Source organism: Vanellus vanellus, assembly GCF_965231255.1.
Source record: "Vanellus vanellus genome assembly, chromosome: 13".
NCBI classification, from domain to species: Eukaryota; Metazoa; Chordata; class Aves; order Charadriiformes; family Charadriidae; genus Vanellus; species Vanellus vanellus.
In genome coordinates this window covers 10934638-10949530 of record NC_138918.1, presented here as the reverse complement: position 1 = coordinate 10949530, position 14893 = coordinate 10934638, and the positions used below count along the sequence as shown (strand labels likewise).

The window sequence follows — 14893 nt, the reverse complement described above, 5'->3', positions numbered from 1 at the left end:
AGGGCTCACGAGATTTCTGTGCCTCATGCAGACAAGGTGAGAGAGGATCCCATCGCGTTGAAAAGGAATAAAGTCCACCCTGGAAGATGCCGCAGTACTAAAAAGTGACAGCAAGTTTCACAACTATTCGTAGACATCAGAGGTTTTGCTCTGTAATTTTCACAGATTTAAAACGGAGAATTTGGCACCACTTTCTGTTTTAACAAACTTGTATCTTTGCTAGATGACTGTTACAATATCTTAAATTCCATGTGCATTTTCTGTCCCATGGGGACTTAAAAAAATACTATTCTTAGTTGACTGTGTGGGGTTTCTCAGGTTTTTTGTTTTGTTTTGTTTTTTATTTTAATTAACCCTCTGTCTGCTGAGAAAAGGGTTTCCTCTTATTAACCACCAACGCTGACACCTGGTGCTATGCGAGAGCAGTTCAAGTCCACAACTCTTCATGCAAGAGGTTAACCACAATTTATGCCAACAGGAAAAAGATGAAAAAAAAAAAATCACATTTGGGAGGGAAGGGAGAGGAGGGAAATAAAAGAAGACACTGAAAGATAAAATAACAGTGGATGTGGCCATGCAAACACCGTAGGGCACACTGTGCAAGACTGTAGGTCTTCAAGGGTAACAGTCCAAATCCGGGCTCTTTATTGTCATACTGACTGGATGGGTCACGCTTACCTCCCCAAGGTGTGAGCTGCCATGAACTATCTGGTACCTGGTACTGGTCTAAGTTCGGCACGGGTATGAAAGAAGTTGATGCACAACAGCTGACATGCTGCAAACCCCCCGTCCAATTTACATCATGCTAACATGTCTGCGTACTAATATATTAAATAACTTCTGTCCTACCTCATGGAATAAAAAAATCTGCATACACTTGGCTTGGCAGAACTAAGTAATGACGGTTTTATACTTCTGCAATTAACTGCAGAGCTCACAACAGACCAATGGCAAGATCCAATGGCAGAACACCTTTCAGTGAAGGTTATATAGTTATCTACAGACCTCAAAGAATTGGGCTTGAGATTTATTTTTGGGGGGGAGAGGGGGTTGGAGAAGTTTAAAAAAATCCCACAGTCGTATTAACACCACAATGTTCTTCCTTAGCAACATCAGCAACTGGGTGATGACAGAGATCTGCCAGAAGGTCCTGGGGAATTTTGTTGAGATTATTGGAACTATTGTGCAGGTTGAATCTTCAAGAAAATTTTACTTTCACTACAACATTAGTCAGCCATTATCATGAAATTTAAGTGGACTATTGCCAAACATCTCAGCTCATTTAAAACGCCATGGTTACAATCCCCTTCCTTTCTGAGTTGCTGGTCTTTCCCTCTGTTGGCTCCTGCGGTGCCAGCAATACAGCGTCTCTCCAACCTACACGGGCAGGTCTGCGCTGCAGACTGCAACGTGTTACACAGAGAAATATTCAAACTGACTTTAAATAAAGTAGCAATGGACACTGCAGCCCGCACCAGGAGGAAACTGCAGTGTTCTGGGCAGGCCCGAGAAGCTGCCAGGACTGAGTCTAGTCATACTGGGACTAAACTGTTTCCAGTACCTCTATCCAGACGCCGCAGCAGACCACATCACTTATGCGCTTGATATCTTCATAACTAAGCAGAAGAGCCTGTGTGAGTTCTTGCAAGATAGCAGAAAAGTACAAAGAACTTCACACTCCATGTAATAAATTGCTCTTGCATCCACTGAGATGAAAGGCTGCAAGTACAAGATTTTCCTTTTATCTATATATTAACAAAAAAGCCGGAATCTGTAGACATGGGCTATATTGGGGCACATCTACTCTGCAGTCATTGCTGTCAGCAAGCTTTAACTGGGCTAGATACGCATTACTGGCCGTGTGGGGATGCTAGTACAAGCGCAGAGCAAGTGAGGCTGCCCCAGTCCTGCCTCCGGGGAACGACGGCCGCACACCGCACCGCTGGTCTGAGCCAGCCGTGCCCCCTGCACTTGGGCAGCAAAATGCCTGAGCAAAACGAACCCTCGCTAACAAGCACCTCAAAGGATTAGGCACATCTTAAGGAGGCTATTTTGCAGGTAGTGCTGTGCAAGAGCGTGCCTCAGGTGGCCGTGCAGTAAATTCACGTTCTGGCTTGCTCGCCAGAGGCAGCGTGCTGTGCCCACGGGCACCTCTCACAGCCCAGCCCACAGCTCGGCCATTTTTCAACAACACACAGTAAATCCCCCCACACGGTTCCAGGCAGAAATCAAAACCTGCTGCGCCCCATGAGAAGCACGGGAAGGATGAGTTAGGCGTATATATACCCTATAGGCGTATATATATCCTATATTCTGGCAGCCAGAATTCCCAGCTGTGAAATATTTCAGTAGCAACAAGTAGCCAAGGATTTGGCTTTCTGGACCAGCAAAAAGATAGTGCCCTGTCCCTCTTCTCAGGGCACAGGGTCAAAATGCATTAAGGTAAGCAGCACAGCCACTGCTGCTACTATAAACTGGCCATTTCTGAGGCATTTGTCTAATCTGAATACTCATACATTAAGAAACAAGACAGTGAAGCCTCCCGTAGAAACAGAGCACAATTCAGGCTTTTTAGAAATTCATCTCAGCTCTCTGTTTTATTGGCCATTTTTTTTAAAGAGGGAATAATATCTTATCAACCGACATGAGCTAAAAGGAGAATAAAAAATAGATTAACAATTTCAGTCTGGAATAAGAGAGTTTTGAAGCAAGGGCATGAAAATTTAAAGGTTTTGGGGTGGGGATAAAGAAAAGAATTTACAAGGCTTATTTTGTGAACCCAGAGGGTTAATTTATCACAGAGCAAGTCTGGAACTTGAAAAGCAAAAAATGGTTTATTGGCTTTGAAGGTCAGATAACTATGTTATATCATATTCAATAGGTTAAGGTTCCAAGGGTCTACAGGGTTGCACGACAATTGCAGGAATCCTTATAAAGTCTAGTTTATACCTTTATCGTTAATAGCTTTCTAATCCTTTACCACAAATTTATAGTTTAGAAATGGCAACACATCTTAAAGATTAAAGGTATGTGACAAACAGTTCATGTCCTTTAATAATCAAATCACATAGCTTAGATTGGGGGCTTATCAGGCTTTTTCCTACTCTATGGTTTCATAGGTAGAGAATACTTTATATCCCTATTACATGAATGATGAATGGGACCATTGGTTATGGGCTGTTATTTGCTTGGCTGTAGTCAATATGTTTTCTTTGGACAGGGACTTCAGTGATTTATTTCTCTTTTGGCCTTATCACTTATTAACTCAGGGCAGACAGAAACAGCCAAGGTTGTGAATAAGGACTAGTGCCCATTTAGACTTCTAATATCAGAGAAAATATTCTTTTTAATGATCCAGCTACCCTTTGCTGTGTAGACTCTGATTGCACTTCCCTCTAACTAGAAAATAAAGGTCATATTTCTTGGAAAGTGTATACATAAAATATGCAAAATAATATGTTTCCTTCACAGCCAGCTTTATTCTGACGGTTGCTGTAATTGCTTTCATTTTGCAGCTGTCCTACAGGTACACTGCACACTTTTCGTGATTGTTTTTTGCAGTGTGTTATGGTGCTGCCAGTGTTCAAGGAATACCAAAGATATGAGGGTTCTGTGTTCCTATTAGCATACAAAAGGGATTTTCCAGTCTACCTCCACCGCCTGCTCACTGCCTGGAAACACCCTTTTCCCTACAATCAATTAGGATTCCTCCCAGCTTCCTTTCCTGAATTTCTGCAAGCCAAACCAACAACCCTAATGTTCCTAATTTTCAACCCTGATAACTGTCCATACTTCCCTGGGCATGTCCTAACAAACTTCAAAACAAACACTTTTGTAACAACATTCACCTCCAAGCTCCAAGCTTACCACAAAATAAGCTAGGAAAGCTTGTTTTAAAACAATTAAAACCTCCCCCCCCCCCCAAAAAAAAAAAAAAATTCCAGGCAGATCAGGTGTCATCACTGACTCAGCAGAGCAACTAAGTTAATGGACTGGAACTTAGAAAGACCCAGGTTCAAGCTTAAACTCAAATAGAGATTTCCTGAGGGAAACTTTCCTTTCCAAAGGCAGGTACCACCCAAGATTACACCACTGATGTTGGTGCTTGGAGGGAGAGCCTGCACCAATCCCTCCCTTGTTTTCCCCTGTGTTTTACCTGCAAGTGTCCCCAGTGCAGCAGCGGTGCCATGAAGACCCAGTTCTTCAGTGACTATGGCAAACTCCTACGGATGACCCAGCTCTCTAGTGACTATGGCAAGCTCCTACAGTAGCTGAAAGCCACGTGTACAGCTTAACTTCTTCAGCACAGCACACCACCCTAAAGACAGGTCCGTCCCTGAGCTCCACACACCACCTGATGCCTCTGGTGTCCTCACAGAAAGGTCCAGTTGGGAACAAACACTCAGCGCAATGAGATGAAGGGGGAACCCAGTGGACTCTGCATCGGGATATTTTTCAGACAGCAGTTATGAGGGTTTTTCACTTGTTTCCAGAGACATTAATTAAATTCACCAGTAGAAGTCTATGTTTACAAAGGATTCAATTTCATTCTTCCTTACTTGATTGTGCTACAGTTAGGATTTACCATCTCTCCTCCGTCCTCTGTAGAGTCTGCCTGTGATCAGGAACAGACTTTATATTGAGCGTCCAAAGCACAGGGTAACCTGCAGCGCAGCGCTCTCCCTCTCCTGCTTTTAAGAACAGACACCAGCTCTTATTTTAAACTTTATACCTTTCTTTGTATTGAGGGATTTTGTTCTGTTCTTCTGTAGCACTCTGCATTTAACTTCAAGGCATCTGATACTTTTTATTCTACCACCGCTATTAATATTTACTAGTGAAAGGCAGATAAAAACTGCTGTTAAAAACAAATGGCATTCATTTGCTAGCTACCAGATCTCATAGCTGGTCACTCTTCTGGAGAAGTGATGTGCTCTATATTTCACTTCAGATTAATGATCGTCATATCTTTGAGGGTGAAGAATTTTATAAACACATCAGGATAAAACTCAAGACAGCATCAGAGATTCTGGCTTTTTTATTTTATTTTTATTGTTCTGTTGATGGTGGCCTTCTCTCCTCATTTATACTAATCAGCTATTTAAGTGCTCATGATTTAATAATAAACACACACGAATGAGGCATTGTAAAACTAATGAGGTTGTGTATTACTGATGTTGAGAATAACTGCCATTGGGTTTTAACATTTCTCAGAAACTAACAGATACACCACGATGGCCAAGGTTAGCTGGTGCAAGGGTAAAACTCTAGCCCACGGGGACAGAGAAAGGCTCCAGGGGGGCTCCAGGAACCTCTTGACAGCCGGTCTGTCTCTTATCACCACTTCTTTTTACTTCTTTTTTTCTTTTTCTTTTTTTTTTTTTTTTAAGTCTACAAACTCCAGAACTCTCCATTCTGAAAACTGACTGCTTCATTGATTATGCATCTTTTGAACTTTGCATAGTTATTGGTGCCTTCTTGAAAGCAGAAAATTTTCCTAGCCAAGGAATCACTTAAGTTTACCAGACTGGAAACTTCAGGGACTGGAGATCACCCTTTAAGTAATTCCAATTAGGACCAGATCTGCGTACATGACTTAAACCTCTGTGTACATGACTTAAACCTCTGCTTCTAGCACCATGCACTGAAATTTTAAATGGTGATGGGTAGTTTTTGGTGTCTTACTCTTGGAGGTATTTGACTTAAGAAATGAAAAAAGAATGATTCTCGGAAGATGACTACCCATGTGCTTCTGTAAATTAAATCATTTAAAGATAAAAACCTAAAACCGAAGCCACCTAAAACCAAGGCTTTTGAAAATGTTACCCAAATCATCTGTGATCTGCAAGGCTCTTCCTGTTTGTACAGAGACTCAAACGTTTTCAGAAGTAAATAAAGGGTGAAATGAGGATGGAGCAGGGATTTTTCCACATAAGGCTATTTCTTCTTTGTAGCAACTAGGGGAGTGAAAAGTTCTCTGAGAACCCCTATGACATTTCAGAGAAAGAGGCAGTTTCCCAGAAATTCTGCGAATATCCTGACCTTCACAGTGCCAGCATTTCTACATCACTCTACACACAATGGCCCAAAAGCGTAATGCAAACACTGGTCAGCCTCGGCAGCGCTCCACTCTGACCTACTCAGCCTTTGTCACAATTATCCTGGAGGATCAGTGCTCAGCATCTGGGTTATTCACACCGCACAGCAAGCCCTGTGTCTCTACGCCGACCCTACATCTACCCGTTCCCGTTAGCAGCACTTCTAGAGACATACCATATCCCATAGCTTATAACAAACCCCAAATGAACTGTGGGGGCACTTGCCTGTTTCCCTAGGTACCCTGTCAGCATACGAATGGTTTAGCCCGCACCCTCCCTGCAAGACTAATGCAAATGAAAATGGTCCCTAAATTCCAACCTGTATCCAACCACGTAACCCGTTTTCAAAAAAAGGACCACCATTTGGGGTACCGCTCTGAAGTAACGCCATGTTGCATACGTAACCTTAGTGACACAGCTATATACTTACGGCCCCTATGTAGTCCTTTGCTCTAGTTTGGGAACAAAAGCACAAAACCTGAAACTGAGCAGGTGGCAGAAGACACAGCATAATGCATTTTTATGGACCTTCCATATGTCCTTTCCAATATGCAGTGAGATAAATTCTCCTTTCAGTTACATTCATGCAGCTCTACTCAATTCCCACTCTTTAGTACCATAGCAAAATTCATCTGTGAAAATCATGCTGTCCTTGATGCATCCATTTTTTTAAAATTAAAACAAAACAAAACAAAAAAATCTCAAAGGCCTGTCCAGGCATCACAAATTTGTGCCGATTCTCATCCCTTGTTTAACTCCACCATATAAGCCCTGAGTCATCCTGGCAAACTACCCATGGATTTGTATCCCTAATGGCTTCTTCCTTTATCTCAGTTTCTGCAGTCCTAAAATAATGGTAGTGATACGTACCTGACTCCTAAGTTGTGACATGAAGCTTAATTCATTCAATGCTCTTCAAGACCAGAAGAGACTTACAGATGAAGAGTGCCACGGGGAAATACTGACCAGCATGTTTGGGTATTTCTGTGTGCAGTTATGGACTTTTAATATTATTCCAAAATGAACACACATGCAAGACGTGTTCAGACTTCTGTATCTCTAATAACATTCTCTCAGGAATGTCAAAGCTTAAAATCTAAGACACAATTGCTCTTTAAGTGCATGCTAATGGCTTGCTTTACAGATGGAAAATAAAAAACTTACGTTTTCTTGTAAACACAGGGTTGAGACTGGTTTATTTCTTTCAAAAATACTTACAAAAGTCAGGATTTCTCTGTATATATGTGACCTTGATTCCTAGATGGCACATGGACTACTTAGAGATCATGTTACTAAGTTATTTGCAGTTAAAGAGGAAAAAAAAGGCTAAAATTAATGGGTCACTGGGTATTTTCTTCTGAGAACTTAAGTACTTAACAGTAAGAAAAAAACAGTTTACAGCCAGGTGGCTTGAGGGGATATTTTGTTGAACACTGATTAAAAATAATTTCTTCTAAATGAGACCTGACCACAAAATGGGACCATTAACGAGCAGGGACATTCTCACCAGAAAGGAAACTACACTTGATCGACTCCTGCGCCGCCCACAAACCCCAGGTCTTTTTCTCCCTCTCTCTCTCACACACTCTATTTTTTTTTCCCTTTTTCTCCTCTCCCCTTTTCTTGTTCTTAATAGCAGGGTAAATAAGCAGCAAGTGATGCTGAAATGTTTTCGGCCAAAAACAGAGGCCAAACTCCTCTGAGAAAACATTTGGCCTCTGTGGTTTTGTAATATGTTCCAGAACACTGAGTTCACTGAAGAACATTGTGAAAAACTCCCATCGGCTGGAGCGATGCTGGGGAATGTTACTGTATCCCAACTTCCAATTGGTCCATTTCCTGCAGGCCTTGTTAAAAAAAAAAAGAGAAAAAAATAGTGCTATGTGGGAGTTAAAACAAGTTCTCATGGGAAAAATGAATGGCAAGAAATTCTAGCTTTAAAAGAAACAGCTAATCTGCTAGTTTGATTGTTCTTCAAAACTTACAATGAACCAATAATCCTAATTAAAACCACTTGGCCTAGTTCTCTAAAGCATCATAGCTTTTTCTATGCTTCGTTTGTACACACCATAGACTATTAGTTTTTTTCTAGTGCTCACTAACAAAGTGCTGACTTTGTTGGGATGGCTGAGCTAATTTCGTGAACTCAGTGTGAAACCTTAGCTAAACAAAATTGTGGTAATTTTCCTTAATTTGTAAAAGTGATTGGAGTGCAAACAAAATTTTCCTCTTGGGTCAATCCTATAATTTTCAATTAACTAAAACTAATCGGCAGGCGTGTACTGAACCTGCATTTTGTTTAAAGGGCTGGAAGGCACTTCGGAAGGTCAGGATGCATTAATTGTTTTTATTTTAGTTTCATTTAGCCCTTTTTAAAAAAACACATTTAAGCTCAGGCTGCCACTAAAAGGAAAATGCAAATTGCGTGAGGTACGATTTCAGTCACAATAGCTTTTCCGTATCTACCGTAACTCCATAAAAGCTGCATAAGTGAGCGAAGTGGCCATGGACTGGATCACCTTTGATTTTGTCACTGTTGTTTAGTATTTTATAACTGTCATTTACTGAATGAAAAATAATGTGTTTTAAACACTAACCTGAAAATGCGTATATGGAAACACTCTCCCTACTGGGACACCTTATTTCCACATTCAGCCATCTGCTTCTGGGCAGACAGGCTAAATTGCCGCCCTCCTTTTTACTGGAAAAGCTAATTAATGATGATCTGAAAAGCAAAACCAAAATGGGTCCAAGCCATTTTCACATGTAAATCCCAAAACGAAGTCCCCACAAATTTCTTTGCAAAGTTGAGGGGGGAAGGTTTCCTCCCTTTCTTCTTCTTCTGCACGCACACTTGCTGTTTCACCAGCCCACGATGCAGCCACCCCGGTGGCTTGACAACAAGCAGGACAGCACAACTTATCGCGAGTAAGAAAGTGAGAAGGAAAAGGATTCATGGTCAAACCGTCCAGAGCTCTGGCTGACACCTTCACGTGGTATACACTGACAGTTTGCACCAGCTGGCAATTTGACCCTTTGCTTTGTCGTTTGTTCCAACATATTCAAACCCTAAATAACTTTTTTTGATATGCTATGTTATTGTCCAATATATGAATTTCCCCCACATTGTTGAAATCATGACGCTCACAACAAATACACACAGCCTCCACCAGCGCCTGCTGCTCAGCCAGCAAGGCCATACACGTACGCTTTAAGACCCAGTTTAAAGAAACCCGGTGCATAACCCCAACTGGGGGAGAGGGTATTTGAAAAAGTCAACAAAGCTTTATAAGGCACCTTTGTTCAACTTGCTCAGTGTTAAGAAAATCAAATGAAAGCTTTGCTACCCAGTTGGAGCACAGAAGTCTCTCCTCTGCCTTGAGTCCCTGTGTGTACATTCACAGTTGGAGCAATGTATGTGCCCAGCGTAATTCAGAATGCCTCATAGCCACAAGTACTTACGATGTATCTTATTCTTAAAGTTTTGTGGGCAATCAAAAACGGGGAAAGGAATTGCCCTGGATCGTGACGAACCCCAGCTCAGGCAGTTACAGTAGTCTTGCCTGCATGTGTCGAACAACAAGCGCATAAAAGGACGAGCACATCAAAACCTGGACCGAGCCATTAATTCTCGCAGCATGCGTACCTTCCAAGGAATCACTGACACACATTCTTTTTAAAAAGTTAGGCTGCTACCTCATTTATTTCCCAGGTCATTCTTATCACTACTGACAGTGGTTTAACATTGACAGCACTTGCAATGTCCTAGGGTGGTTTTTTTTTGTTAATAATTCTTCAGGCCAAACCACTCGACTTAGCGGTCTCGGTGTGAGATGCCACCCCAAAACACACTGCAAGTCACTATGTCTGCAGCATCGGCTGGGGTGAAAGCTACTTAGCCTCCCTGGAAGTCAGAGACAAGTACGTCACGGGGAGACGGGCAGGCAACCAGGCCGCTGCTTTGAACACTTGCAACACTTGTTGGACAACATGAGATATGAGATATTTAGCAAGACGCTTCTTGGAAGGCAGGATGGCGATTGCACTAGGATGTCTGGCCCTTTACGCTCACACTCTTCCTCTGTTTATTTAAGTACTGGAATATCTGTTTCTCTCCTTCCTCCCCCCCTCGTGGCTGAAGAGATGTCCCATTGCGAGGGCAAACAAGCAAACAGAAATCCCACACTGGTATGTTTTCAGACCCATCTCTAGGGTTGTCCGTTTCTGAAATCCAACCTTTAATGACGTGCTCAGCCAAAATAATAAAATACGGGACACCCTTTAATGACGAAAGGAGAAGCCCTAGCAGGTGTGATAGATTGCCTCCCCTATTTCTCCACATTATATGTAGTACTAAAGCATCCTTACCTGTGTAAATGAATCTTCCAGGCGTTCCCTTGCAAAACTGCTTAGACTTGTAGGACAATGTGACTTCTACAACCCCTGGGATATGTCGGGGAGGCGTCTGTACGCGAATGGCATGAGGAGTAATCAGCTAGACGCAAACATTGAGAAGGGAGAAGAAAGGGAAAAAAAGCACTGTTAGATGCTGAACGCTTCTTTAATAACACTTTCCTCTCAGATCACAGTAAACAAGCTTTGAAACATGTAATTAACCTGTCAATGTTTGAATACAATCTTGATGTAATCCGCACAAAAGCCAGTGACTACAATATTTACAAGCATTCCCCTCCTCAGCCGTAACAACATTATTTCTGTTTTCATACATGGCAGGCACTTGCGTCCCAGTACATTAGCCCGGGTTTAATGCAGTAACTTTAGCTTACAGCAGCAGGATGCCTATGTTTGCGCAGGGAACGCTGGGGTCACGACAGTGTCCAGCAAATCTAATGGAAAAATGATAGGCAATACCCGTGTGAACAGGGCACAGCACAAGCCCAGGCTGACATTCACTGCACAGCCCAGGTCCCAGCAGGCTTTCAAACGCACCAGTCCCCAGCTGCTACCTGTACGTCGCAAGAGCACCACGTGCTGCTGGTTTAATTTTCTATTCGTTTTTTGGAGGTATAGCTGATTACTACAGAAATGCAAAGTTTGGCTTCTGAAGGACGCTGGATCTTTCCTCGCAAACGATCGGGGTAATCAAAAGAGATATACCAAATACAACCATCTAACCATCGCTTCCAGTCTGTCTTCACTCCAATGTGAACCGAGAGGGCTCCTGCAGATGTGGATTTACACAGTAATAAGTAGACAAACTTAACTTTCTTGCTAATGGGGCTGGGGATCCTGATCCTCTTACACAAAAGGTTGGGGTGGGTCAGTGCTGCACTTTCCAAGCTCTAGTCCATTTTTGCTCTTGCAGGAATTTGCACTGGATTTAAAACATAGTCCCTGAAATTAATATTAGAGCCATTTAGAAGTTCACTAATTTATGGCAGGCTAACTCAAATCTCTGCTGCGCTAAGAAACTACAGCATTGTTCTCCCCCTCACTGAACTGCCCTCTTCTTACTCATTATGGTCCCTCAGATAAGAATAGTAAAAAGAGGTACATTGAAATGGTGACATGATTGAGTCCAGCAACCAAAATACAGCTCTGGTACACGGATAATCCTTCTCTAACTGACTGTGGCACATTAACACACTTCTAGAGAGGCAAAAAAGACCAAGACCATAACCAGCCTTGACAAAGCCATGGGCACCCTATGACAGTCAACTGCTCTATGCTGCTGGTTGAATCATGTCCTCGATTAGGGAACACATTTCAATAGATTATTTTTAAAAAAAAAAAAAAGCTAATTCTTATTTTTACTAGGAATCAAATATTTCAAAATTGTAGTAAGGTCCTACCAAAAAAATCAGACTTTTAACCAGTTCTTTGTTTAGGGCACAGGACTAAAAAAAGCACAGAAGAGGAGTAATGTCTGTCTGAGAGCCATCTGTGTAACTGAGGGAAATGACATACACAGTAAGTTCTCCATATTTAAAATGAGAAAATTAATATTAAATCAAGTTGAAGACTAAAACCAAAACTACCAGCATCAAACGTTATTCAGACCCACAGAAGTCATAAGTCATATGTCATTTTAGAAAATATCATGTAGGAATTGATGCCTTCTTGTTTGTGAGCTCCAAAGAACGGTTTCCGGCTCTGCTTTGAAATCATGTGATTTAGAAATATTTATTTTTAAAGGAAACCTGCCCTTTTTCTAAATTACTCACTCTATCAACTCGGTAAAAAAAAAACAACAAACAAATAAACAAACAAACAAAAAAAAAGAAAAAAACAAAACCAAAACCCAAACTTCCAAGGATGGGTTTGACTTAAATTGAGTCGTTTTACAGTTGGGCTGACCAAAGCCTAAAAGCCTGGGCCAATTCTCTACATGCCCTCAGCAGTCAGCAGAGGCAGAAAGCACTGCCAAAGAGCAATTTATTTCCAGTGCTTCAGCCACCTCTCACGTTGGGATGGGCTGCTCTCTGGAAGCATCTACCTTTCTCCAGTGAACCGAGATGACAAGCTGAGACTAGATGCTTAACTGTAGGCAGCCAAACGTAGCTGAGAGAAATCCCATCCTCAAGTGGTTCTAGTTAGCTGGGGGAACTGGCAAGATGAGAAAAGTTTCATGACATTTTTAGAGGGAAAATATTTGTAAAAACAGCCAAGGATTTTAATAGTAAAGGTTAACATGGTAGTCTTACTACATCAGCATGTGCCTTGCACCCCTCACCCCCATTCTGGCATGAGCTACGCAGGCAGCTTCTGGTTGTATCTTTGAATTTCCCAGCATTTACTGGTCTGTCACCACTTTAATGTTCCTCAAACATAATTTGTGGCATTTTCCAATACTCATCTTCCGTGGTTCCCAAGAAACATCTGACCTATTTATGGTCCATTGTTACAGAGAGCTGGGGAGAGTTAAGCAAGTTTCCTGGTTTGTTCTCCACAAACAGTTTGGTTTTCCTTTGTGCTCTGAAGTAAATAAGTTTAACTGTGTTTAAAACCACAAATATACAATAATGTCGCCCACACATTCCCAAAGGGTGAACATTATGTCTGAAGTCCTATGGTTTAGGGTACTCAGAATGTATTTTACTCCTCTCTTCTCCAGAACTAAAGCTTGGGAGGTATACCAGGACAATCCACGTGCCTTTTCCTTTTACTTTTTCTCCTTAGCAACTGCCACTGACCACTGTCAGAGATGCAGTGCTGAGCTAGAAGGCCCTTTGTTCTGGGTCAGCCTTCAGTTCTCATGCACACTGAAAGGAACTGGCTAGCTCGTTTACATACCAGTAATAACTCCAGGATTATGGGATGTCTTCCTGCCTACGTTGTCAACCTGTAGCCTGACTTGGGGAATCCACTCCACCTTTTTCGAGAATGTTTTCTACTCTCACACTGACATAGCCTGTACCTTCTTCAAGGCACAGTCTGTCTTACATTTGCATGTAAAGCATCTGGAAAAGGTGAGCTATCAGCATGGAGGGATTTTGAAAGTAAAGACACCACTTGTGGAAGCCTCTGACCCCCAAACCGCTGGAGGCTGGTAGAGTGTTCTGGGGAAGCACCACTACATGCTCACCCTGTTGTTTTTATAGACACCTGCATTGCCCAGCACCAACCACAAGATACTGAGCTAGATGAACCTCCACATCTGCCCTCACATGGCCATTTCTATGTTCTAACCTCAGGTGGGAATTCTTGGTGCATTAACAGCCATCATAACACCTGTAGCAACGACATGCCAAGAACTAAGAATTTGTAAATACGAGTTACGTACATTTCTGAGCACGTTTTTCAATGTAAATCTTGAGCAAGGCATTAACCTGCGATTTGGAGATGAACCCACCAGCCAAAATCCCAGACCCGGCTTCCTCTTCCATTCCAGCATCTGCCTAACTGAGATCTGGAACTGGACATAAAACTAGTAACTGGACCCTTTCTCCCAAGGGATTTTTAAGTGAATTGGTCTGATAGTCAGCAACTGCACTAGCTGTTTGATATAAACTCTCACGTGTCAGTTGAGACGTGTTGTGGATCGCATTAAAACCTGAGTTAGAGACTCATGGAATGGAGGGAGGTGCGTGTCCTTCAAAATCCAAAACACATTTGGTTTGAGTGCGTACAACAAGCCTCTCTCTGTGGTTTGCTAATATATTCTAGACATTCTTGTGTGATACAGCATCATTTCACACTCTGTTCAGAGTGCCAGGTTACTTTCTTTTTTTAAAAGTGACATTTTATAAGGAGATGTCATTAATCTGAGTCACTAGTTTATTTTTGCATGCTTGAGCTCTGGTTTGCGGTTAGGGAAATGGTGACAATCAGTCGTAAATTTAACTTGGACTCTGTGTGAAGAGGACCATTAGGACAGGAATGAAGAAAAATCCCACCAACTGAAGGTAATGACAGCTTTCAGTGAGAACAGGACTCTTAAGATACCTATATTTTTTAAAATGACCAGTGACTTTGCATGCCTCAATTCTGGGCATCCAGATGCTGCTCAATAAGCCTTGGTTTTCAAAAAGAGGGTGCCTACTCATTTTTTAAAAATGAGTCAGACCTCCAAATTAAGCACTCAAAACCAGAGACTTCCAAAATCAATAATAAACATAAAAAGCAAAATAGAAAACCGTGTCACAGAATTTGATTCAGCAGCATTGAAAAACAACAAAAAAAAACCCAAACAAACCAAAAATGCCAAACTAAAAGATCATCCCCTGGTTTTGTGCTGTACAAAGGTAAAAGAACTGATGTTTCAATGCTTCATCTTTTCTTAATATAAAAGAAAAAGGAGATGTTTCCAGCTGACTCTGTACAGCTGGAGGAAT

General features: G+C 41.8%; 1 protein-coding gene across 2 annotated transcripts in view; it reads right to left on the bottom strand.

The window, feature by feature from the left end:
* Positions 1-14893, bottom strand: part of EBF1 (EBF transcription factor 1) — a 281310-nt gene that overhangs the window by 54062 nt on the left and 212355 nt on the right. For both annotated transcript variants that reach the window (XM_082489994.1, XM_082489995.1), the window contains exon 10: positions 10467-10593. In XM_082489994.1, the coding sequence (XP_082346120.1) occupies positions 10467-10593 (127 nt within the window). The remainder of the gene's footprint in view (positions 1-10466; positions 10594-14893) is intronic.